This window comes from Petromyzon marinus, chromosome 42 (assembly GCF_048934315.1).
Source record: "Petromyzon marinus isolate PM22_M1 ecotype Great Lakes invasive population chromosome 42, UKy_Petmar_22M1.pri1.0, whole genome shotgun sequence".
NCBI lineage: Eukaryota > Metazoa > Chordata > Hyperoartia > Petromyzontiformes > Petromyzontidae > Petromyzon > Petromyzon marinus.
The window spans coordinates 8889931-8916639 of record NC_133708.1 but is presented as its reverse complement, the minus strand read 5'-3'; the positions used below and the strand labels follow the sequence as shown (position 1 = coordinate 8916639).

At 47.5% G+C, this 26709-nt stretch overlaps 1 protein-coding gene across 9 annotated transcripts in view; it reads left to right on the top strand.

Moving 5' to 3' along the window:
• DOCK3 (dedicator of cytokinesis 3) overlaps positions 1-26709 on the top strand; it is a 237977-nt gene that overhangs the window by 99730 nt on the left and 111538 nt on the right. For all 9 annotated transcript variants that reach the window (XM_032969863.2, XM_032969867.2, XM_032969866.2 and 6 more), the window contains exons 6-8: positions 4424-4572; positions 9542-9626; positions 21700-21741. In XM_032969863.2, the coding sequence (XP_032825754.2) occupies positions 4424-4572; positions 9542-9626; positions 21700-21741 (276 nt within the window). The remainder of the gene's footprint in view (positions 1-4423; positions 4573-9541; positions 9627-21699; positions 21742-26709) is intronic.

Sequence of the window (26709 nt, the reverse complement as noted above, 5' to 3'; positions counted from 1 at the left end):
TAGCACTTTCGCTGTCACCTATAAGTCACATGCTCTCGCCGTTTCTTCGCATCGATTTTCACCTGCCAAGATATTTTACTACCATGCCCCCCCCCCCTTTTTTTTTAGAATCTTATAACGGCATCCTATTAAGCCATGCATTAGAATCTTATGAGCAACAGAAATCCAATGCTTCGAGATTAAAACTATAGACAGTGACGTTTGAACTGAAGGACTCCTACTCCCCCCTGCAGATACAGCGATGCGTTCGCATGGAACGATCTCCCAGACATGCTGCAATGTGACGCCAGTCTCTGGGTGCCGCGGTGGCGAGATGTTAACTCCCTCGCCTTGTGCACAGGAGGTCGCGGGTTCGATCCCAACCCTGACGCCTGCTGTATATTTGGAGTTTGTGTGTGTCTCTCTCTCCGTGGTCGTGTGGATTATTATCCGGGTCCTCCGGTTTTCCCCTCCACATTTAGAAACGTGCGTTTAAAGTATTTGGCTGCTTTGAATTTCCACTCGATAAGCCACTTCATTGAGCTGTCATTTGTGGCCAGGTCCCTTCTGAAAAACAGTTGCATAGTTCAGTGTGCCTGACCTGGTAAAACAAAAATAGTTTTTAGTTTACATGTAAATCCTTAATTGGAAAACACTCACAACCACATTAGCAAACTGTTTCGGCTCGAGCAGATTCTACATGAACTGGCAGTGTGCACCACTTATCTCTGTGTGTGACCGCGATGTGATGCTCACGCGTGTGACCGCGGTGTGACAATCACGCGTTCGACTGCGATGTGATGCTCATTCATGCTGCCCTGGATGTCTTCGTTCCTGTTCTGGCCCCTGTATAAATGTCTGCGGCGTTGTATAAACGTATCCTGTGCAAGTTGTTCAAATGTTTGTAGATGTGCCATTGCGTGTTGGCCGTGTATGTGTCACTTGCCACCCTGGACACCCGTGCAAATGGGATGTGCAGTCTCAAGGACTTATCTACGTGAAATATTTTAATTTTAAAAATATCTAAAATAAGGCTTGGTTGTATAAATATATATATTTTCATATGCCTTTTAAACTGTTGCAGGATATCTTTGTTCGGTGTTAATTCTCGTCTTGTGCACAGCCAATCTGTGGGACATTAAAAGCACCTGTCACTTACCAGTATTAAATACTGATAAATGGCCGCATTAGCATTAAATTAATCTGGAATATGGCTTTTGTAAGGGCGATAACATATTTTACAAAGTTAAACTTTTTAATCCGTGGAAATTACTAAAAAAAAATGTGAATTTGAAATCTGCGTTTGTGTGGTTTCCGCTCCATGCGTTCATCTTGAAAAAGCTTCTTAGCCCGTGACCATTTGCCTCGAGCAGTGACCATTTAAGAGCTACTTGTACCAGTTACGTTTCTTTGCTGTGGCCGAGGTGATTGTGTGTGCGTGTGCACAAAGGTTGTGTTAATGCAGCTGCACGGAGGTGGCCGGGTGTCTCTCTGGGAGGCTTATACCGCACGTGGGGGATGCCCGAGAACTTTACAGGCCCCATGTACGAGTTTCAATCGCTGGGATTCACGGGCTCGGCCTGTGTTTGCATACCGAGTCCACGCTGCCTGCTGCGTTCCCATGGCCATTAGGAAACTGATCCGAGTCATGCCGAGCCATTCCTGGTGCAGCCCCGCACGCTCCGTTTTCATCTGCTGGTGTTTACTGACTGCGGTGCTTCGTGGGCTCAGCCCCTTCCGCTCCGTCCGCCCTCTCCCAAATCTTGACGGCCCTGCCTCCCCCACTCCCCGGCCAGAGGGAAGCGATTGTTAGCATTCATATTTCGACGCCTTCTTGTAATGCGTGACACTCTGGTCAGCTTGTTCTAAAACACTGCCCAGTAGGTTACTTAGTTGAGAGACGCCATTGCCCATCCAGCTCGTCTACGGTGACCCAGTGATGCCGTGCGTGTGGCTGCTCCCATTAATTGGCTGAGCTGAAGCCAGAGAGCTCCCTTCACAATGCAAACGGCTGCCCGGCTTGATGAAGGATTTGACCACTTGCCGGGCCTCTTGAGCACCTTCCTTACACCACATGCCATCTCGACCGTTGCCAATTGCCCCGCTGCAGTCTAGCCGTAGAGCACCTACAGTGGCAGCTGCCCTCGGCGCAGCACGTGATGTGCGCAAACGCCGGCTTGCAAAGTGGCCAATGAGTGCTGGTTGGAGTGGGGGCCACCTTTCAAATGTGGCGCTTCGCAAATTATGCAGTTTGCGAATTGTTTATTAATGTTGTTACATGGCTCGTGGGAATCTGGGGGGAATTTACGTACCAGGAGAGGAAACCGGGCCGACCTACTTTTCAGTGGTCATGGAACAAACTGCGTGAGTCGCTTTCTGGTTTTTATACAGCCACGCACTGCTCGGTCAGGAAGAAATTAACACAGGCAGTGGCCTATGCGGCAGTGTATAAAGTTATTTCATTGGGGCATGTTTTTCCCCAAATGTCCAAATATCGTTCATTCGTGATAAGGAGTGTCCATTTGGAAGACTTACAAAGCAATGCATCCCATGATGGTGAGAGAACAGCATATGGAAGTGGATAGCACAGAGCTACCTCCTGAGATCCATGCAAGTGACCTTGGTCCACACTGCAGCATGCTGTACTTTCCCAACCTGTCCTGCCACACAATGTTCAAGCAGATATTTGTCGTCTTAGAGCTGGAATGGATGCGAGTCTGCACGCATGTGTGTGTGCGCATGTGTGGTCGTTGGCGACGGGGCTGAGACCGTTATGGAACTACTTTGTTTCCTCCCTTAGCATCGTAAATCTTCATTCAAAAAGATACCCCCATGAAGTACGGGATTAGTGCTGGACAACATGTCACGTTTGCAAATGTGACGTATAACTTTGATCCTTACCTGTGCCGCGATAGTTCAATGTTAATGCGCCATTTTATTGCGAAACTACTGCTGCTGTGCGGTGTTACCTTGGTGTGGTCCCCTGGACTGTTTTCTTGTTATTTTTTCTGCCAATCTTGATTAAATCGGACTTATACACAATTAATGTATTTAGTTTTAATTTCTATTTAGTGACTTGCTTTTCGTTTTCTCTATTTTACACTCCCATTGTGTTTTTTTTTTGCGTTTGCTGTTGTAACTTGCTGACCCACGCATACTGGACACCCGTGAAACAAGAGCTTCATAGCTCTTTGGATTCCTCCTCCCGCTGCCTCAATAAAGATTTTAATTCCAAACGTGAACTCATTGCATCTGAGGACCCGGTTTAATCTCGCGCGGCTTCCTGGATTCGAACCCAGGATCTCTCAGCTGTACGGGCTCAGCACTCTGACCTCTGAGCCACCCAGCCACCTCAGGGCCATACAGTTTTACAGTGCGGCCAAATTGAGATTATTTCATCCAACAACACAATTACAGAGGGGTTTTTGTTATCTTTCTAAATTCTCATTCCAGAGCTGTTCTCTTACCAAAATGTTATTGCTGTTCAGTCAGCAGGGGGGCATTCTGATAATGTAATGGAGCAATGCACTGAATTTGACCCCAGCAGTGCAATTGCAAAAGAGAAATACGCAAGAAAATCTTTCGAACGTGGAAGGGTATTGTGTGGAAGCCTCTTTTTTTGGATCAAAACTCAGGCGAGGTCGTGTAGTCCACTTCTTCCATGGGGGTCCGCCAGAGATTGGTATAACCCTCCCGCCGTAATGAGAAAATGATGAACCCAGTGGGCTGCCTTTGTGCTGCTCCTCAAGTGTGCAATTACAACGCTGGGATTTCGGATAAGTGTTTATGAGATTAGACCAAAGTGACAAGGCCTGTCTCAAACTGCTCTCGGCTTATCTGTACAGGAAATATACATGCAATGTGTTCTGTGGATGCAAATACACATGCACCTGGCCATGGTGAAATCCGACTGCTCTGTTACGTGTTAGAGCAGCGGAAAGGGTGCAACCCTGCGATTGATGCCACTCGCCACTACTGATGGAAGGGTCATCCACGAGAGGGAGCTATAGAGAGCCCAACTAAATGTTCTTTGGTTTTTTCGGTGAAGTGACTTTACCGACAAAACCAAAGAGCAATTCCTGCAGTCACGAAAGCACCAAATCAAGTTTCAACTAAATGTTTTTTTTGGCCTACTCTTTCATGCAGCCCAGGCCTCTTTAAAGAGGTCAGATTACCCTTAACTTTATGATGCACATGCTGATGATGCTGTGATATGTCTCCACAGCAGAGCCATTGTCTGGATGTGTTCTACACAATGATGACTGATGATGATAATCGTGATGATGATGATAATGGTGACGGCGATGACCATGGTGATGATGAGCATGATGAGGATTATGTCCACCATGATAATGATAACTACCATGATGTTGACCATGATGATGATGATGACCGTGATGATGATGACGACCCTGGTGATGGTGGCGGTGTCTTCCTTCGGTAGACCCAGCGTTTGGAGCTGTTCTACAAGCTGCGGCACGTGATGCACGAGCTGCTGGACCTGCGGCGACAGATCATCTCAGGACATCTCACTCTGGACCAGGTGCGCGAAGTCAAGCGCCTCATCACGGTGCGCCTCGACTGGGGAAACGAGTGAGTGGAACTTCCATATTATAGAAAACACACACCGTCGCCATCATGCTTGTTATCGTCGTCATCGTTATCATCATTTTAACACGTAGGCTTTCGCGAGTATGTTATCATCATTGTTAAACTTAAAACGACGCAATTTTTTTTTATTTTACCAGGTGAAGCCCACTGAGCTCCATAGCCCAATAAAGTGGCTTATCACGTGGACATGTATCGCGGCCAGACTCTCTAAATGCACGTTGTTTCTAAATGCGGAGGGGAAAACCAGAGGACCCGTAGAAAAATCCACGCGACCACGGGGAGAACATGCAAACTCCAAAAAATACAGGCGTCGGAGTCAGTATCGAATGCGACCTCCTGTATACCAGGCGAGGGAGTTAACATCCCGCCATTGCGGTGCTCCACCATCATTGGCTGCAGCTTCATCATTATCGTCATCATCGTCATCATCATTATTATCATACAGTGAGGGAAAAAACGTATTTGATCCCCTGCTGATTTTGTACGTTTGCCCACTGACAAAGAAATGATCAGTTTATAATTTTAATGGTAGGTTTATTTGAACAGTGAGAGACAGAATAACAACAACAACAAAATCCAGAAAAACGCATGTCAAAAGTGTTATAAATTGATTTGCATTTTAATGAAGGAAATAAGTATTTGACCCCTCTGCACAACATGACTTAGTACTTGGTGGCAAAACCCTTGTTGGCAATCACAGAGGTCAGACGTTTCTTGTAGTTGGCCACCAGGTTTGCACACATCTTAGGAGGGATTTTGTCCCACTCCTCTTTGCAGATCTTCTCCAAGTCATTAAGGTTTCGAGGCTGACGTTTGGCAACTCGAACCTTCAGCTCCCTCCACAGATTTTCTGTAGGATTAAGGTCTGGAGACTGGCTAGGCCACTCCAGGATCTTAAGGTGCTTCTTCTTGAGCCACTCCTTTGTTGCATTCGCCGTGTGTTTTGGGTCATTGTCATGCTGGAATACCCATCCACGACCCATTTTCAATGCCCTGGCTGAGGGAAGGAGGTTCTCACCCAAGATTTGACGGTACATGGCCCCGTCCATCGTCCCTTTGATGCAGTGAAGTTGTCCTGTCCCCTTAGCAGAAAAACACCCCCAAAGCATAATGTTTCCACCTCCATATTTGACGGTGGGGATGGTGTTCTTGGGGTCATAGGCAGCATTCCTCGTCCTCCAAACACGGCGAGTTGAGTTGATACCAAAGAGCTCCAATTTGGTCTCATCTGACCACAACACTTTCACCCAGTTGTCCTCTGAATCATTCGGATGTACATTGGCAAACTTCAGACGGGCATGTATATGTGCTTTCTTGAGCAGGGGGACCTTGCGGGCGCTGCAGGATTCCAGTCCTTCATGGCGTGGTGTGTTACCAATTGTTTTCTTGGTGACTATGGTCCCAGCTGCCTTGAGATCATTGGCAAGATCCTCCCGTGTAGTTCTGGGCTGATTCCTCACAGTTCTCATGATCATTGCAACTCCACGAGGTGAGATCTTGCATGGAGCCCCAGGCCGAGGGAGATTCACAGTTATTTTGTGTTTCTTCCATTTGCGAATAATCGCACCAACTGTTGTCACCTTCTCACCAAGCTGCTTGGCAATGGTCATGTAGCCCATTCCAGCCTTGTGTATGTCTACAATCTTGTCCCTGACATCCTTGGAGAGCTCTTTGGTCTTGGCCATGGTAGAGAGTTTGGAATCTGATTGATTGCTTCTGTGGACAGGTGCCTTTTATATAGGTAACAAGCTGAGATTAGGAGCACTCCCTTTAATAGTGTGCTCCTAATCTCAGCTCGTTATCTGTATAAAAGACACCTGGGAACCAGAAATCTTTCTGATTGAGAGGGGGTCAAATACTTATTTCCCTCATTAAAATGCGAATCAATTTATAAAAATTTTGACATGCGTTTTTCGGAATTTTTTTGTTGTTATTCTGTCTCTCACTGTTCAAATAAACCTACCATTAAAATGATAGACTGATCATTTCTTTGTTAGTGGGCAAACGTACAAAATCAGCAGGGGATCAAATACTTTTTTCCCTCACTGTACTTATCATTGGCAGCAGCATCATCTAAAGCATCATCATTTGTTTTTTGTCACTATCTTTGTAGCGGCAGCATCACCGCTGTCATGATCATTATCAACATTGTCATCGTTGTTTTCGCCATCGTTTTAATCACCATGGTAGCAGCATCGTCATCATCTTCATCATTAACATACTCAGAGGAGCTAATTCATTTTTTTCATTGGACCATTGACCTGCACGTTAATTACTTAAGACTCTGCATAACGTGTGTAGCAATTATCATTAAGCACCTTCCGCGATATACTTCCTGGAGTATTTTGGGATAAAAATGTTGATTGAATTTGCCGTGGGTCGCTAAATTCTATATTCGCCTGAGCGAAAATCACCGCCGTAATATTTATGGCCATCATCATTTAGCTCCCATTAGCATCGCCAAAAATGTAATAAATAACACGCCCCAAACACACCATCCTTGTAATGTGGCACTTAATCTCAATGGCAACGAGTAGTGACCGGCAGATGTTGGGAATTTGCATACGCACATGGCAATTACACTGAATTATAATCCGCCAATGGTCTGTTTCATGTACCTTACCACTAAACGAAACATTTTTTTTATTTTACCAGGTAAGTACCCCCAGGGCAATATCTGAGCTATGTAGCTCTTTTTCAGAAGCAACCTGATCACAAATGATAGCCCAACGAAGTGGCTTATCGTTTGGAAATGTATAGCAGCCAAATACTCTGAACGAATTATCTAAATATGGAGGGGAAAACAGTAGGTCCTGGAGAAAATATCCACGCGACCACGGGGAGAGAGACGTGCAAACTCCAAATATACAGCAGGCGTCAGGGTCGGGATCGAACCCACGACCTCCTGTATACCAGGCAGGGTAGTTAACATCTTGCCACTGTGGTGCCCACTGAACTGTGTCCCTCTTTGAACAATGTTCTCGCTTTGCCTCAAACGCAGAGCGATGGTAATCTAGGGGGGATGTGTTTCCCAATTTGTGCCGAATTAAGTAATTCGGCATTCGGTGTCGGCAATTAACATAATAAATGGTGAACAAATGCGAAGCAAGGGGCCATTTCATCAAACATCTTTACCTAAATGTCGATCCAAGAATATTTGATTTGATGAAAAATTAGAATGCGCCTTTTAAAAACCTAAAGTATTGGGGCGGTAAGATGGGTTGGTTGAGGACTAGCAGCCTCTGTTCGAAGGTGAGATCCTTTGAGGCCAAACCTTTAGGGGACGCTTTCGCAATAAAAGCACTCCGATTTGCAAAACCACAATCTCTAATGAGCTATTGAAACGTTGGGGGGAACACACAGAGAAGACAAGCTGTGACCATAATGCCAATTAATTGGTTTGCTCCCACACAGCAGTTTTTTTTTTATTTCCATTTCACTATCAGATACGGTTGAAAGGGAATAATACATCAAATATGTAAAACATTATAGTAGATACATTTAATTATTGCTGTACTGTACAGTCTCAATCTTGGTTGAAAATCCTTCTGGAATGGTTTTGCGGTTCAATATGTATGCATATATATTATACACACACAATCACTTTCTTTGTCATTGGTACCTTGTACAATTGGATGTCCTCAGGATGAGTGGTGTCTTATCTCATCCCTAATAAGCTCTCTCTAACAATATGCCTATGCTATTCACGAGCCACCTGTTGCTGCATTCGATTGTCAATTCATATACGCAAAAGACAGAGCGGGAGAGAGATTAATCCTTAACCATGAAAGTATGATTTATTACAAACTAATTACTGTCTCATTATATGGCTCGATTGCCGTTCCCTTGCGTTGTTGTTTGTGTCATCACGGGCATGGTTGATGTTGTTCATGAAACCCGATTTAAGAGCTTACTGGCACACAGGGTAATTCAAAATAAACTGAACTGGGCAGCTTTAACTGGTTATTGTTGAGATGTCAAGCTTCCCAATAAATTAATTGATTCAAATCTCTTCCTTTCCATAATCGTCATCATCAGCAGCCACGTTCAGTTCACTGCCAAATGAAATCCTCCCCAAGCCACCGCCAGCCCACGCTTTATGGAGTGAATATTTACAGAAACAGATGCACATTGATGACCAAATGTGTTTTACACACCAGAGCTTTCGAGACGTGTGGTTGGCAGATAATGCAGATTTGTGAGACTCCCAAACCCGCTGGGCCGGTGAGGTGGCCACGAGAAATGTCAGTACATGAAGTGTGTTTGTGTACCCATCTGTGCGGAATATTTGTTTTATCGTCGTATGCACCCGCTTTCTCTCGAGCTCTCTGATTTCTCTCCCACAATGCAAAGCACTCCTTGAAAATGAAATTTCAGTCCCGTGGGGGAGGGGGGAGACGCAGAGGCGCGGCGGTTTAGCGCGCACCGCGTTATGAACCCGGAAACCCGGCTTTGATTCTCAGCTACGGCTTAGCGCGTTAGCGACGAGTGAAATCTAAACTGGTCCTGGACCACGCTGCCGCCTTAGCCGACGGCGCTCACCAGCGTGGTGACACGGCAATCACCAGCGTGGCGACACAGCGCCGGGGACGCTGCGTGGGGAAGGCCCTGGATTGATTGAAAGGCTGAAATAAATACACCGTTGTTCGATCCGCGCGTTCGATGCAGTCGTCGAAACGCGCAATTGAACGCCGAGGCGTTTGGTGGAGCTGGAACTGTTCGACGCCGCGGAGTGAACATGCGGAATGAGCACGTTCTATTTACGTGACAACCCTTACTAGTTGGCTGTGTCGGGTAGTGGCGGGTTTTAACGACACATTTAGATATTTACGCAATCTGACCCCCCTCCTAAAAATTCCTCTATTGTGGATGATATTGGTCGCGAAAGCTTCCGTGTTAAAATGAGTTAACCGTAAAAAACGCGTGTGTGTCTGTGTTTGTGTAACTGCAGACAGCTGGGCTTAGACTTGGTGCCAAGAAGAGATTTTGATCTTGTGGATCCAGACCAAATCAGTGTTACTGACCTCTACAAACTGGTAAGCCTGCCGACCACAAGACTCACATCGTCGTTGACACTTATTAATCCTGTTCATTGTCTCTCTCCGACGCGATTTCAGGTTGCACCGCGTGTTCATGCACGGTGTCTGACGCTTCGCTCCACATGGTTCGGAGCTGAATTCACATCAGGGGGACGCACATGAGAGAGCAAATACTGCACAATCACTTGAGTTTGTGTTAAACAGGAACCCATATATCACGTGGGACAATTTTGCCAATAACAATGGGTAATCCAGCAGCATTTGTTAGTTGACAAGCCTCTCTGCTGGTGCAACCCAGAAGGTCGAAACCAGTTCAGAGTTTCGCGAATTTAAACAAGATGACGCTCGATATTATTGGGTCTTTCTTGACTTAAAGCTTTTGTGACTGCAGGAATTAACACAGTACTTAAAATTCGTGATCTGATCCCATCTGTGAAGGATAGGATATCTGACATGCAATACCCTGGCGTCTACAAACTACAAACTAACTAACTAAGCTGTGTCTGCGGCAGTAGTTACATTGGGGAAACTAAGCGACATGTCTCGGACCATGTTCGTGAGCATAAGGCAGATTTGAAACACGGTAGGACCAATACTTCTGCCGTGGCTGATCATTATGTTAATGCGGCTGGCTCACACGAAATTGATTTCCCTAAGACGAAGGTACTTTGTAAGCCCACTGGCTATCAACAAAGATTTGTTCATGATGCCATCCATATATACAGACGGACACAATTTCAACCGAGAGGATGGGTACGAACACAGCAATCATTGGAAGGACGTCATCAAACAGTTTAAGTCATAACTGGCTGTGATGTTCCCATCCTGCCACCTTCCGATGTTAGTTTTACGTGTATTTTCCCCGTGACTTCGGCTCTCCGATATTACATTAGCAGGTTAAATGTCTCACACCAACACAGCCACCCCCGCGCGCCGACCTCGACGCGGGTAGGCGGCTCTGCGATCTTACATTGACATGCTAATATCTTACATTGACATGCTAATCTCTTACATTGACATCACTAGCCCCGCCCACTTCGTTTATGACCCTTGGGCTACACCCATTTTAAACCTTTAAAAACAGCCTGCCTCAGCAGCTTTCCCCCTCTTTGTGCCTCCTGATGACGATCACTTGTGTTGTGGTCGAAACGTCGTCGGTTTTTGTTTATTTTAGTTTTATTAATTTGAACCTATCTACGTGACTTTACTGAAAGACCGAAAGCATATTATCGGGTCTTCTTCGTCGTGTCTCCCGTCCAGCCTGTGCGATGGTCTTTTTCCCCAATATTCCGCACAGGCCACCTCTTTGGGTGTTGGCATTTCGCCAAAAATCTTGAGTAGCAATTGCGGTGCTGCAGGGCGTCTCAGGAGATGATCCGTGGTTGACTTCACCTGACTGGCACACGCCGGTCAGGTGTTGTGTACAAGCCTCACCCCCCCCCCCCGCCCCCCCCCCCCCGCACCATGATTTAATGAGAGAGTTGCGTCTGTCGAAAGCCGCTCTCTTCAATCTGTTTAGGCTCAGCCGTTTGGAATTGGAGCCAGATGTGAGCTCCTCACTGGCGGAGGGGGGGGGGTCAGGGGGGGGGCGGTGATTCATCACCGGCTGCATTCAAAAGGCTGATGGATTTGAACGCAATTTTATCAACATGGGGAGAGACATGACGGCGATCTGCACATGGTGTGTGTGTTTGGCACGCACCGTGTTGTTGTGTATCAGTGTCGGTGTAGGATTCTCACTTAAGTCACGACGTCAAAACTCGGTATTCCCTAACAGATGGATTTAAAAAGTACACCACACAAATGTCAACCTGGGCTGGTGTATAACATGTAACATCGACTTCAATGTGACAATGCCATCAATTTGTCACATGGTCCTAATGGATGGAATGTTCTAAAGTAATAGGACACGTCACATTCATATCTCAATTATGAGTTAAACAAAATGTTTTGTCAACAGGGAAAGTGCACATGTGACTAAAGTGCTTGAAAGCACATATATCAATGTGTGTTTGTGTATCAGTTGTATTATCCCACTATCTATACACCGTGCTCAACCTCTTGTATGGCACTTTGAAGAGCAACTGACACATTATTATAGCTCATTGTTGAGTTTGGAAGTCAATTTGATGGTGCCACGTGTCACTTGATGCACTGCGCCCTGACTGCTGTGTGAGCACGCAATGCATCAGCGGTTGATGACGTGATGAGCAGATCGCACTCTTAGCGCGTGTCGCAGGCTTTCGCCACCGATATTATGATTCATGATGGATTCATTTCGGTCAGATCGCGTAACTTAAATGTGTTTTGTAAATCTTCCTCCACCCGACGCAGGCAATTCATACATTCGTCACGTGATGAACGCACGCGACGATTTATTACAACTTGAGCAGCACGACCGGTGTTGGATAGCGACCCGTGCACATTTAAATGGGAGATTGCGTTTCGCTGGTGCTTACAACCAGCCTCATCAAGCAGTTTGCCAGAATTGTGAAAATGTTCTCCAGTTCTGGGCCTTAAATAGGGGGTGTGACCTTCATCAATGGGAGCAGCAGGGAGTGGAAGGAAGTGATACTTGGAGGGAAATACATTCACATGGAGTACGTGATTTTATCTTATAAAAGAGAATAACCGTCTCGTACAACTCGTGAGCTATGACTTAACCGTTTTAAGCACGCGAACACCATATTCCTCCACATTACCATAGCTTATATATACCAAGGGTTTACGACGCACGATTTATTTCCGCAATCTGAGCCCCAATTTTTTTTTTTAAGATCCCACTTTGCCACTTTAACATAACGAACCTAGGTCTTAGCCGCACGTGATTAAAGCCCATTCTAAAGTGCAAGCGAGTTTAATGGTCTCGGTCTGGCTACCGACATATTGCATTTGAGTGATATCTTGCCGAACCTGGTTGATTCGCGTGCGGCGATTAATCCTGGCGGGGAAACTTACAAAGGGCGTGCACCTGGCGTGGACATGGAGGCCTCCTTTTAGTGACTTCGCAAAAAAAACAATTTTGTGACATCACCTGCCAGGGATTTATCGCGTGCCGGCGACGGGGCCCGTGCGCGCGAAGGTGCCCAACGGCGCCTCTTGTGACCCCTGGTGGTTGACCACCGGCAGTCAGCCGGTAGCATGTTGAGGGCGTGAGTGGGAGTCGTGGGGGGAGGGGGGTTCAGGGGAGCTCGGGAGGAGTCACCGTCGAGTGGTTTTCCACGTCGGGCTCGTTTAGCGCTGCGACGCACGAGCCGTGCGTTTCGTCTGCGCCGTCGGTCTGACTCGCTCGTGGACTTTCTCGCCAACCTACTCTCTGACACGGGGTGATGCACCGCTCGCTGCGAGAGGTCCTCGTAGGAGGCGCGTTCCTCTTCGGCTCATGACAATACCACGTGTATGGGGGGAGGTGGTGGGGGGGGGATGCCGGGGGGGGGGGGCGCCATTTTTTTGCTTTGTTAAAAATGCCGTGCGGCTAAAGAGGCCCTTTTAACTAACGTCCAAGAGAGTTCTAAGACGTCATCTTCGAGGCTGTCGGGTGAGACTGTGGCTCCTCCGGCGGTGTGGGTTGTGCAGTGGTCGCAAGCGGGCTGCACCGCGAACCTGATGACACCGAGTTCCACTCCCTCGGCTCGCGACAAACAAACAAAATATTCGAACCAACCCCGGGGCTCCCTCCTTAGATCGACTCGGACTTCAAACGAGCACCCGGGCCTGGTGCGGTGCGAAAGCATCGGTGTTGGGGAGACAAAGGTGGCCGGGGCGTGGTGCTGGACACACGCTGCCCTCGCCCGTCGTATGCCTTGCTGGCATTCGTAGGCGTTCGCCTGTTCGGGCTATGCGGGGTGGAGGATACTCTTTGGTTATTTCGGTATTTCTAACTAACAGTACTTCTAACCACGTGACCTCACCGAACGAACCAAAGGGTATGGATTCCTGCAGTCCGAGTGCTCCAAATCAGGGGTGGGGGGATCTTTATCTTTTGCGTGTGAGCCTCTCGCGTCCCGACACGAGGTCCGTGCGCCCGCTGACCTCGTTCGTCGTCTTTCGCCCGCTCCCTCTCTCTTCTCCGCGCGTCGCCGAAGAGATAACAGTTGGGCAATGGACAATGACCTTCCTTGTCTCTCGTTGCCAGGGGCAGCACGAAATAAGCCCGCGATGGGGGGCTGGCTGGCTGGGTGGGTGGGGGGCCGGGGAACAAAGTTGTCCCTAAAAAAAAACATTGTTTAATCCGTCGATTGAGCACGGAGAAATTAAAACGGCGGAACCGATGCCAAAGGATTGCGAGAATGCTTGCGCCTGAAGCCGAGTGTGGCGGGAATAGTAATTATTGCCGGAAAATCGAGCGTGGTGGAGCGACGGGGTTTGTTGCATGTTTCCGCGTCGCGCGCCCGTCGCGTACTCAATCGGCGTTGAGCCGGGATGCGCAATGCCGCGTGGTCGAAGCTCTGTGTGTGCGTCTGGCCAAGCGCAACTCGCCTGTCTTTAGGATTACATTCATCTTGCCTCGCGATGTATTCTGCATGATTCAATTAAATAAGTAATGTCAACATTATTTTTTAACGTTATGTCCCGGATTATCGCAGTGTTACTTCCTACATTTTTTATTCATATTTTTAAATACAATACTTCATCATCAGCCATGGTCAATCCACTGCTGGATGAAAGATCCCTTCCCCGCCATGCCACCACCATCGCTCATCCAGATTTTATGTTTTGAATGCATTGGTCATCGTGGGGGTGATGGGGGGGGGGGGCTGACCATACTTCACCATGCCGGTCAGTGTAAGTCTGGTAAAGGTGAACACATTGTCTCACCATTCGACAAGCGCCTGGCTGGTGGGGGGGTGCCTCTGTGCAGTGGTGCAGGCACTCAGGAGGTCGCCAAGGCTCTTGAACCTATCAGTGCTCCATTGAGGAAGATAATGTGTCGAGAATACTTGGTTTAAATTAAAAACCGTGCATTTGAAATCTACAGCGGTTCTACATTTCGTTTTCAGATATCGTCTTGGTTCTTTCGGTAAAGTCACGTAACTAGAAGGGAAAAAAAAACCTTAAAAAACAGCAAAAAACTCACGACGTTTCGATCGCAACACAAGCGGTCTTCATCAGGCGGATGTTTTTTGTTTTCTATCTACGTGACTTTACCTAAAGAACGAAGACTATGAATTCCTGCAGCCACGAAAGTTTTAAGTCTAAATTTAGTTTTCAGATATCTAAGGTAATTAACGTGTCTCTCCATCGGTTTCCCCTAATGGTGACATTGAGCCTGTGAAGACAAACGCCAATAGCGTTCGTTCGCACATGAATAACACCGCGATTGGGGTAGAGTTTTTTTTTAATGAAAGCTTTATCTTGCACGTCCCCTTGGATCCCGCAAATAGCTATAGTGACACGTACGTGTTTTACGTCTACTCGACACATCTATGGAATGATCCGTTGTATAATGGCCCTCTCACTTCTCCACACGGTCTTGAGCGTTGCCTTCGTGTTCCTCGAGCTCCCGGGAAAACGGAGACTCGTGGTCTCGATGGGCAACGCGTTTGTTAATCCACCGCCGGGGGAAGGGCTTCCGACACCACGTGGGTTATGGGAGGTGTTTGACCTTGCTTCACCACCACCGCGCTGGTCAGTGCCAAAGGGGGTTGGGGTTGGGAAGACGAGTACCCAGAACAGATTTCACTCGCCACCGATGTTAGCCGTGAGCGGGAAGAAGAAGAACCCTGGAGGCCGTGTTCAGAGTTCGTTTGGTGCCAACCAACGCGCGACCACTCCACCGCACGTGAAACGTGATGAAAATAATGACGGCGACGAATGACGAGGATGCTGAAGTCTTCCAAAAATGCGTCAAATTTTTATCATTAGCTTCAAGCGTCAGATATGGGCAGCTGCCGTGGCGTCACTGCTTGGCACAATTCAGAGGGCACCGGTTCAACTCAAATCTCCCGGCACGGCAGTTGAACGAGCCGAGGCAATTTTCTTTAAAATCCCCCTGGCCTCTGTCCACGCGGCGATACAAATGGGGGTGCGCCACGGTTACCTGATCGGCAGGCCGCGTGCGGTGGGGCAAAGTGTGGCCACTGCCGCCTCTCCCAAGTTGCGAAGCCTGCGTAGAAAGGGATAGGCCAAATGACCTCCATGGGGTCCGCCTGGAGCTACCTCAAGCTGCGGGCCCTTCACGCGGCAGCGGGCGAGAACCGCGCGCGTGCGCTGCCGCGCTTTCACCTCGTGCTTTAGCCATGCGTCAGACGGGAGTTTGTCAGCGCGTAGGCGAGAGCGGTAACGTTTGTTTACGTGTGACCCACTTATTACTTAACGTCGCCTGATGTTGGGATGATACGTGTACGCCTCAACCATTACGTAACGCACGCTCCTTTGAGTGCTTCCTGCTTTGATTTTGCGTTAAAGAAAAAAAATCCGTGCCACAGCAATGTACTGTGCTGCTGGAATCAGGTTTTTATTATTATTATTGTTATTCCATTTGCTCCCTAATGGATCCAGGGAAATTGAATGTTTATTTGAGCATCGGGGTGGCAGGAAGTGCACTTGGCAAAGCTTAACCCTTATATCGACACGTTAATTACAGAAGAAGCAGAGAATGATGATGACGCATAGCCATGGATTAGGTTAACGCTTTCCAGCGTGCGTTTGACTTTGGACATCTCGAATTGGCAGGAGAGAAGCTGACGGGAAGCAAAATGCAATGACTGTCTTGGTTATAAATCCCTTTTTTGCACGGTTTGCCTCCAACGCTTTGGCAACCACTTTGTCAATGCCACCGGCTTTTAATTGGGCAAGTCCCCTCATCGCTGTAAACGGGAGATGTGCACTGCCTCACAGTTCAGGTTGAGCTGGAAATCACTTCGACTTTTTTTTGGTTAACCTGAGACGGAAAAGTTGTTCAAATGTGTGAACAAAAGTATCAGCTGACTCGTTGGTGAGAGGAATTAAATGACGAATGCCATCTTGGTAAATTTTGTTTGGATGTATATTGGCTTTTGCGCACTGTGTCTTCATAGTGTGACTGTTTTACTAAAATAAAATTTAAAAAATTGTAAATAAAAACAATGATGACGACGATGCCTGTGGTTTAGATGAAAGCGATTCGCTCATCCCGTCATCTCGTTCACGTTGTGAAATGGCGTCTTTGAATTATAATGATGTCTTTGGGATGGCATTACATGTAAATAAACACGAATACAAATTGTGTTGTTTAATGAAGGAAAACTTTTAAAACTACTAAAGATTCAAATTTTAACAGATAAGGTTCACTGAGCGATGTAGCTTCTTTTTCAGAAGCAAGCTGGGCACAAATGATAGCTCAACGAAGTGGCTTATCACCCTGTGGAAAATTATAGCAGCCAAATACTGTTAACGCGTGTTCCTTAATGGGGGACCCGGAGAAAAATCCATTCGGCCGCGGGGATAACATGCAAACTCCAAATATACAGGTGTCAAGGTCGGTACTGAACCCACGACCTCCTGCGTACCAGGCGATGGAGTTAACATCTCGCTACCGGCGGTGCCCTAAATGTATTCACAATAGTCACTGTGTTAGCAAAACGTAATCATTCTGGGTGTACTTCTCTCTCTAAGATCCCGCTGCATGAATGCCAGTCGACCACTCTTCTTTCGTTGTCTTCCCTCGCGCTGTTCAACCTTTAAATCCCCCTCCCGCCGTCTCTTGCAACAAACTCTTATAATGTCTGTGAGTTTGTTGAACTTCTTTCGTACCGTACTTAGCCAGCCGTGCTAATCGGAGGTGCGGTGGAAGGACAACTAACAAACAAACTAAACACTACAGAAATGAGTTTTCAATCTGGATTTCAAAGTCCATAGCTCCAGTGGCTTCCTAATGTCGGAAGGAAGAGAGTGTTCCAGACGGCCGCAGAAGCGCATCTGAAAGTGCGCGATGCGGTGACCACCGTCTTTGTTCAGCCAAAAGCCGCTGCTGCGAGGATGAGTGGAGTTCGTGTGATGATGCTTAATGGTCCTTGACACGATCAGTGAGGTGTTGTGGTTAATTTGTGACAAGCACTTTGTGTTGCGTGTGTTTCATGAACAGCTCAATTAATCGTTGGTTCTTTCGGTAAAGTCAGGTATGAAGAAAATCAATTAAATAATAGAATACGACGTTTCGATTGCAACACACGCAGTCGTCATCAGGTAGAACTACATTTGACAGAGACACAAAATACAGACACGGAGACACACAGACAGACACACAAGCAGAGAGAGAGAGAGACAACACAGAGACACAGAGAGAGAGAGACAGACACAACATAGACGCACAGAGACCCAATGCCTCTGTGTCGTGGCCTTAAATTAATGTGCTTCACACTCTCATCTCGTACAACTTTGATAATGGTGACGTTTGTTGCCGGCCGCTTAAGTATCCTGGGCCTTTGGGCCATGCAATCTAAAAAAAAAAAATATGAAAATCTGGCGTAAACACACAACTCACAAAAAAGCAAAGCGCGTGCGTACGCTACGCTAAGCGTCGCGCTCCCCGCCCGCCGTAACGCTCCTCCGCAGCTTGGCTGCTCAAGCGAAGACCAAAAGCAATGATGACAATAACAACGACAATAAATAAATAAACACGCTCCGCGACAGCATCGATGTGCGGTCGCAGTCCCCTGAAGACGCAGCAAATTAGGCATCGTCGCAGGTGGCTAACAACCAACTGCCACATCCCACGCAGAGCGAGCTGCGCTTGAGCCACCCCGCTGTGACCGCGAGTTGATTGAGGTCGGCCAGCGGCATCCTCGCAAACTGCCTCGTCTGTGAAAAAAAAAAGAAACAGCTTGCTCGCCACGAAGTCCTGTTACTGCTTAACCATTGATGCTCACGTTCGGGCTTCTGGGGTCACGCTTAGGTCTCCGCAGTCCATTGCGTTGGTTTGTACGGGTCGCAAATCATCGTCACCATCATCATCATCAGCAGCAGCAGCCATGATCTATCCACTGTTGGATGAATGCTTCCACACGTCGCCATCTCTCGCGATGCATCAAATCCGTCGAGCTCCTGCGCGCGAGCTGATAGCGTCGCTCCGTCTCCTGTGTAGGATGTCCCCTCGGGCAAGTGGCTAATTGGACATATGTGGGTTGTTAATTGTCCATTGCCTGGGTCAAATTGATCGTGGGCGGTCACGTTGTTCACGCTTTGATGGCATTTGCCACGAGGGCGTCTCGTTGTTTGTGCGTGAGTCTATAATTGATAACGAGTCCTGTTACTGCTTAACCATTGATGGCGACGTGTGGAAGCATATCGGGTTTGTTCGGAACATATTGTTGGTCTCAAGCGTCAGTACGTGGACCTGACTGACCTGCGTGAGTCTCACAGCATATACTTGGGTCTCCCGGTTCATGCGCGGGATGGAATGGGTTACTGCGAGACGATCGTGGGTCATGTGCGAGTCGAGAAAGGGCCCCGCGTGGGCCTCAGCGATTTTCGCACGTCCCTCGGTACGTCGTGCGCGGATGACGGTGTCTTACGCTCGGCTGGTGGCGGCGGTGGTTCAGCCGTGGGTCGCAGCAGCTGCTGTATTTCGCTCGGTGCGGGCGGTTTCCTTGCCGAGCCGGGAAGTGGAGAGAGGGCAGCGAGCATTGTCGGTGCGAGAAGGAAGCGGGTTTTTTTTTTTGGGGGGGTGGGGGGAAAGGCCTGCTAAATAAATAAACAAAAATCCGTCAAAAACATAAATGCCGAGCTTGCGCCGCCGAAGGTCTTCGTGTAAACAAGCGGGGCCACAGACGCCGTTCTGGAAATTCTGTCGGAAAGTTGAATGCGCCGCAAAGCGTCACAAATTTTCCAAACGGAGCCTTTTCGGTTTCGCTGTGTTGGATGTACCGGCGGGAAAGGGGGGGTTGGGGTTAGTAGGAGGAGGAGGAGGAGAGGGGTCGCGCAGATATTTCTAAGCTGATAATTAGATGATATTTGCGGCCTGGATTGCACGTCATTTTGTTGTACGAACGAATTCGATTGTTTCCCTCCCAAGGTGAACGCAACCGTAATTTGTGTTAAATGCCTTGAAAGTTGCATCTCCTCCACGCTTCGCTGCCTTTCAAATAAATCGGCAACGATACGACCGGGAGAAATACAGACACGACCGCGGTGTTTGCTGCTCGCGCGCACCGCTGAGGGCATCGCTCATTCCTCCACAGTTGTAAAACCCACGCCGTCCGTCCGTCCGAAGCGCCGAGCCTTTTGGGTGCGCGCACGCTAAATCCAGACGGCGGTTTAGCGGACGTCTTTATTTGCTCTCTTTCTCTTTTTTTAAAGCTCGACCCCTTGATTGATTTCCCAGCGTCCCAGTTCTCCCCGACAAGTGGCGTCGAAGGGAAGAGCGGACTCTGTAGCGCGCGCGCCGTGGGCTGGCGACGAAGCGCCTCGCCACGGTGAAGTCCACTCGGTGTCTTGACGTTTGTGTCTTGACACCGAGTGGAGTAAAACCCTCTAACGGCCGCATCCGAATTATGCGGAATCTGGGGCAAGCTGTGGAAGGCTTCCTGAAAGGGAGAGGGGACAATGGGATGAATAAGTAAATATAAATTCGGACGGTGACACTCTTCGCACGCTAATTTAGCTTGCTATGGGAGGCGATGGCAGGCGAATTCTAAGCTGTATACGCGCACTTTGATCATATTTTTACTGGATTTCGGGAATTCTTTTTTCTTGAGTAGCAGGTGCTCTGTAAGTGCCGTCCCTCATTTTTTTCTTTTTTTTCTGTCTGTTTTGCAAATAAGCAAAACAAACGCTTCAAGCCCGTCAGATGATATTTTCATCTCTCCACAATCTGCTCTCTCTGTTTCATGATGTTGACTCTGTTTAAACTCTACTGAAGTGAGCTGCGTTGTTATTGTTACTACATTGTGAATGTCAGATATTAAATACTTCGCTTCATTGTTGATAAGCATTAATTACATGCCTTAGATGTTGTACGCGTTAATGAAATTGAAGTTTTGTGTTTGCTCAGTTATTTAATTATGTCCAAGACTTCCCAAATAACCAGAAAGGCCTTCCCACCAATCCGTCCGTCTGTGAGAGGTTCATTACAATAGGACTCACTCGTGCATTGCTTTGCAAGGATGTTATAGCTGCCTTGGCCTGTGGCATGTCTCTTTTCATACACCCGTGTCAGTGTGGCTGTGATGTTGTTGGGGAGCGGTGGTGTAGCTGCTAGTGCTGTGCGCTACGAACCTGGCGACCCGAGTTTGATTACCGCTCAGGGCCAACACCAGTGACGATTATCTAAACCGGTCCTGGGCCTCCCCAAGGTCAACTCAGCCTCAAATGAGTACCTGGTGCGGTGTGCAAACATCGCCACTAGGGAGACAAAAATGGCCGGGCGTGGTGCTGGCCACCTACCCCCTCGTGTGCCGTGCCAGCCTTCATAGGTGCTCGCTAACTGCACTTACCCCAATAGTATGTCAAGGCTATACGGGGGATCTTTGTTTTTAATGTTGTTTAAGCTTGAATGCGCAACATTTCTAATCGAAGGAAAACTTCAGCTTATTAAATTGTCACGATTCGCACTGCAAAGGCATTCGCCGTTGTGCTGTGCGGCTCTCAGCGGTGTGATTTTGGGTTGGACCGAGCGCGTTGTTCCACGCGGTGTCTTGAGAATTCAGGAGAATTCAGCGCTCAATTGGACTCACGTCAGGAACTGAATTTCGTGCCCAAAACTGAATTGGTTTATTGAAGAAGTTCTCAGCAAGCACGTGGTGCGAAGCGTTGGACATCATGCCAAACAGCACGTGGTAGAACCCAAAAATACATGGGAGACATATATCCCTGTATTGTCAAAATAGTGATTTAAAAAAAGATGCTTTCATGTATTGTTACGTAACATCTTGTGATGAAATTAACGTGTTGCTTTCTGATAATAGTTATAATATTCATATAGCGTCTTGCATCGAGGCTCTCAAAGCGCTGTACAGGACTCAGCAGCAAAGCACTCGGCTTAAAAATAACTCGTGAAAGGAAAATAATAGTCGACGTTGAATGTCTTTTCTCAAGTTCTGATTGAATGCGTGTGCGTGCGTGCGTGTGTTCTTGTGTTATGCCCCTACAGCATGCATCGAGCAGATACAGCACTCAGCAGAACCCCGTCCTGGTACGTAATTTTCTTGTTGTGTGTTTGTTCACAGCTGCATGGGGATTGAGCATCTGTGCGTGTGAGTGCAAGTGGCTGAATATGTTTTTCACGCCTGTGCACGGCGAGCGTTCACCTGCATCTGTGAAGCCTCCCTGCGATCGTCCCTGCATCTCTGCAGCATCCACTGGCAGATCATGAGATTCATGGGGGCAAGTAGCCACGTTGTTTGTGTGTGTGATGCAGATGGGGGGCGGTAGTTGTAGCGGTAAGCGCGCTGTGCCACGAACCCAGCGTTCAATTCCCACTCATGGCCGACACCAGTGACGATTATCTGAACCAGTCCTGGGCCTCCGCTGGGTCGATTTGGCCTCAAACGAGTACCTGGTGCGGTGAGTAAACATCGGCGCTCAGGAGAAAAAAGCATCCAAGCGAAACGCTGGCTTCACACTCCCGTTTGTGCTGTGCCAGCCTTGATAAATGCTCGCAAACGGCAATTTCCCCAACAGCCTGAGGAGGATGTATGGAAGATCTCATCTGACTGCACCTCTATCTCGTGTCCTAAAAATCCTCTCACTGCATCGCTGCCTCTCATCTGTATCTCTTTTGCAGCGCACTGAAACTCATTTCTGCTCAAAGCACCCCTCCTTTCCGACGCCCCAGCGGGCCAGCGTGCGTGTTCGCGTGTGCGTGCGTCTCTTAGCGAATGCTCGCACGTGTGTACGCGCTTGCGTGCCGATACGCTTCCTGCTACTGTCCATGCCGCTGGTTTGTACGCGCGTAACGACGCCGCGCGTCTGCGCGCCACTCCGCACAGCCAGCGTGGGTTTTTGTAATCCCCATCCTAGGCTGCGCAAATTCAAAATTGGAGAGCCGAGGAGGAGGCCAGTTTTGATTTGGCCGCCTCCGGCACGGTACATTTACCCGTTCACAGAGCGCAGCCGAGAAGGGGTATTATTTGCGTGGTAGTATGTGGTGGGTCGTTGGCACCTGTGCGTGCTTGACATGTGGGAAGAGGGGTGATAAATAATATTGGGTACTACGCTCATACAAAATGAGGCAGGCTACCATTGGCGCCACGGTGGGGAGATGTTAACTGCCTCGCTTGGCATGCAGGAGGTCGTGGGTTCGATATCGACCCTGAACGCCTGCTGCTGTATATTTGGAGTTTGCGTGTCTCTCTCCCCGTAGGTCGCGTGGATTTTTCTCCGGGTCCTCCGGTTTTTCCCTCCACATTTAGAATCAACGTGACTTTGGAGCATTTGATTGCTGTACATTTCGACGTGATGAGCCAATTCGTTGAGCTATCATTTGTGGCCAGGTTGCTTCTGAAAAATAGTTATATAGCTTAGTGGGCCTTACCTGATAAAAATAACAATAGTCGTAATAGTAGTGATTGCCAGCCCGATTCCATTTCCCGGCGCGGAAGTTGAAATCATGTTCCAACTTTCTACACCCCTCTCCACCTCCCATCTCTGTCCACCCAGCAACTTACAGTAAATTGATTCACCACCGTTAGACGATGAGCAGGTCATGTGCAGTCAGGTAAAGTGTGAGTACACCCACCTCTTCGAAGATGTATGTATGTTTAACTTTTTTCGCACCGTACGTAGCCAACCGTGCCAAACGGAGGCGCGCGGGAAGGGCAACAAACTAAGCACAAAAATCAGCCGTGAAGAAATGTGATTTCAATCCAGATTTAAAAGTGATTAGCTCCAGTAGAGAAGAGAGTGTTCCTGACGGCCGCAGCAGCGCATCTGAAAGCGCGCGAAGCGGTGACCCGTCTTTGTTCGATGGCCAGACAAAAAGCCGCCGCGAGGATGGCCAGAATTGTTTGGCCAGCATGGAAGAGTAGGCCAAAACACCCCCCGAGGCGGAGCTCTCTTAAGCTCCCCCCCCCCCTCCCCATTTGGAGGCCCTCCTGCAAGTAGTAGGCGTGAGCACGCGACTGCAGGGCTGAGCATTTACATTTTCGCTTTGTATGAAGGTCGGTGGCGCGTTTGCGAGAGGGCCACTCCGGATGTTGTTTAAGGCGCCGCGCGCTCTCACCCGGCACCCTCTGCTCACCGCGCTCACCCGAAGGAAGCCGCCACCGCACAGGGGGAGGAGACTTTAAATAACGAAAGCGGCAAATTACACCACGCAGTAATCACTTCACATAGGCAAACACTAACAGCGGCAGATAAATGGCTTTATCCGGACATTATTGCTGCAGTCATCGCAGGAGGCTGAACAAACGTGGTACACGTCTTTTTTTTTAGGTTAAAAGATTAATGATGGCATTGTTGTCGCCTTTTGTGGGTGTGTTGGTCAATACGCATGCTAATGTGTTCCTTGTTAAAAAAAAAAAAATCTCCTACGTTTCCACTTTGCTTTTTACATCCTTATGAACGTTGCCTGTTCAGTCGGCTCAGTTTCAGTTTATTTTGAAGTAGCCCCGTGAGCCAAGATGCTCTTAAATCGGGTTTCATCAACAAAAAAAAAACACCACCGCTTACTCTGACATACACAGCAAAGTCACGGTTAAAATCAATCAAGTAATAAACAAAAACAGATAAGCGAATTAAAAAAAATGGATAGCAAATCATAATGACCATGTGAAAATATATTTTGTTTTTAAAATAAATATTAAGTAAAATATATATTTTTAGCAAATAGCACGCTTTATCTAAAAAAAAAATGTATCTGCCATATTAACTGTAATGCTGATACAGCCTAAAACACGATGGTATTATAGTGCGTAATAAAAAAACACCACAGCATCCATAAACAAAAAACTTAGTGTAAACAATGTGCCCACATCTCCGCAGTGGGAAAAAATGACGGCAAAGTAGGAAGCTCCGAAATTTTTTTTAATTATTTTGGCGTCCTTTAAAAATTCGCTTCGTTTTCCTTATCAAATGAAACAATGTCAAGGTTTTTGTGTGTGTGTGTTTAACACGTAGGCTTTCATGACCAATATTATCCATAATAGAGGTTTTTTGGGGTGATAATCGATATGCATTGTAATTGATATGCATACATTAACCCCCCCTCTCTTCTCTTCACACCTCATCGACTCACAAGTGACGACATCACATCTATCCCTCTATTTAAGACCGAAACAGAAGGATCTCTCCACAAATCTGGCTGTCGCCTGATATCACGGGCGAAACGTCGTACTCAAATTGTAAACGCTGTGGGTTTACTCTCCAACACATCGGTGTGCTGAACTAGCACGTTCTGTTCACGTGACAAACCTCACTAATTGGCTGTGTCAGTGGCGACGGGTTTAACGACATATCTATATTTATGCGATCTAACCCAAAAAACCTTTACTATGTGTGCCTGTTTGAGTGGTGTTTGACATTGAATTAGTCACCGTGTCAAATTCCCCGATACGCACTGCGTTTACACTTCTTCTGCTTTATTCTTTCCAATACCACGGGGGAGATTATTTACATTTCCCACCAGATCCACTGTAACATAATTAATTTCTTTGTTTTTTTTTGTTGTAACTCTGCGCTAACAAGGGCAGGGTGGGGAGGAGGTGTGAATCAGTGATTTCACAAACATCGAATGACCGAGGCTCCTTCGGAGTCTGCTTTCATTCCAAACGCCTGCTGCAATGACTGACCGAAACGTTTAATTCCAAGAAACCCCACCTCATTCCCTCTGCATGACCCAAGGGCACACAAATGTGTATGTTGTGCATTAACATTCCATATCGTCCATGAAGCACCAATAATTGTATTCGTTCGCGTCAGGGATTTTACACCGCTGTGCCGTGTGTGGGGTGAATTTTTAACTTGGCGCGTCTTGTGATTTAAACATTTTTTTTGCTGTGTTCCTTTGCTCTGGGGAGGGAAAAACTGTTTGAAATTGGAAGATTTTTTGCACCGTTCGTTCGTTTCTCCGTCCGCTTGTCCTGGCGAGGGTCATGGCAGCAGCGTGTTGAGTAGTGGCGGTCCACACACCTCCCTTTCAACATGCTGATTTTTGCATCAATGATATATATGCTATTTATCTTTTTCCGAGAAATCCTCAGTCTCAAGATGCTTTTCCAGGAAGGAGCCGCATTAGGATTGTTGCCCAATTCCGTTAACGAGTGTTTGGCACGTCAGAGACAATTGGAGGGTGTCCAGAGAAAACCTGCAAGTGGGTCACCATCTGAAAACGCCACAAAAAGAACACAGGGACTCCTCTAATTACGAACGAGTTAGGTTCCAGAGGTCTGTTCGTAAGTCGATTTGTTTGTAAGTCCAACTTTACATCTGTCGATTCCAAACACGTTGTACGGCATGTACACTAAACACGGGGAATGGCTTTAAAATGTATTTAATCTCCTGTAGATGTAGATGCCACTGGTTCTTCACGTTCTGCAGATGTAGATGCCACCACTGCCATCTATTGAGCGGCGGTTGAACTTACGACAATCTGGTTCCGAACAGGCAACTGGACATAGGAACAGGATTGTTTGTATCTTTGAAAGTTCGTAAGTCGGATGTTCTTATGTAGAGGAGTCCCGGCACAAGAATCTGTCGCAGCACCTGCCATCCGCTGGTCACCTCGCGTACATTCACGGCAGTGAAACTCAAATGATTACTTCGCAAAGCTGGAATGTTAAATGAAGCGTAAGAACTAGATTGAGTACGTCTTGTTTCGTGCTATCATTGGTGAGAAGGGCTCAGACCGTCAGCTCTGTACATTTAAGAAGCCGGTTTATTCACGGATTGCTGCATGCATTCGAAACCAGGACCTTGGCCGTTCTGACTCGACACTCTGACCTCTGAGCCCGCCCTGCCACCTTTAAGAATCCGTCGTTAAATTTCGATTCAAAGCTTTCGTGACTGCAGGGATTCATCTTCTTGGTTCTTTCGGTAAAGTCACTTAGAGGGGACATAATTATTGCGTTTTATTTTTATTATTTTATTATTTCCCTCCTACGTGACTTTACCGAAAGGACCAAGAAGATGAATCCGTTAAATTTAGCAAAGGCCCCCTCGGATC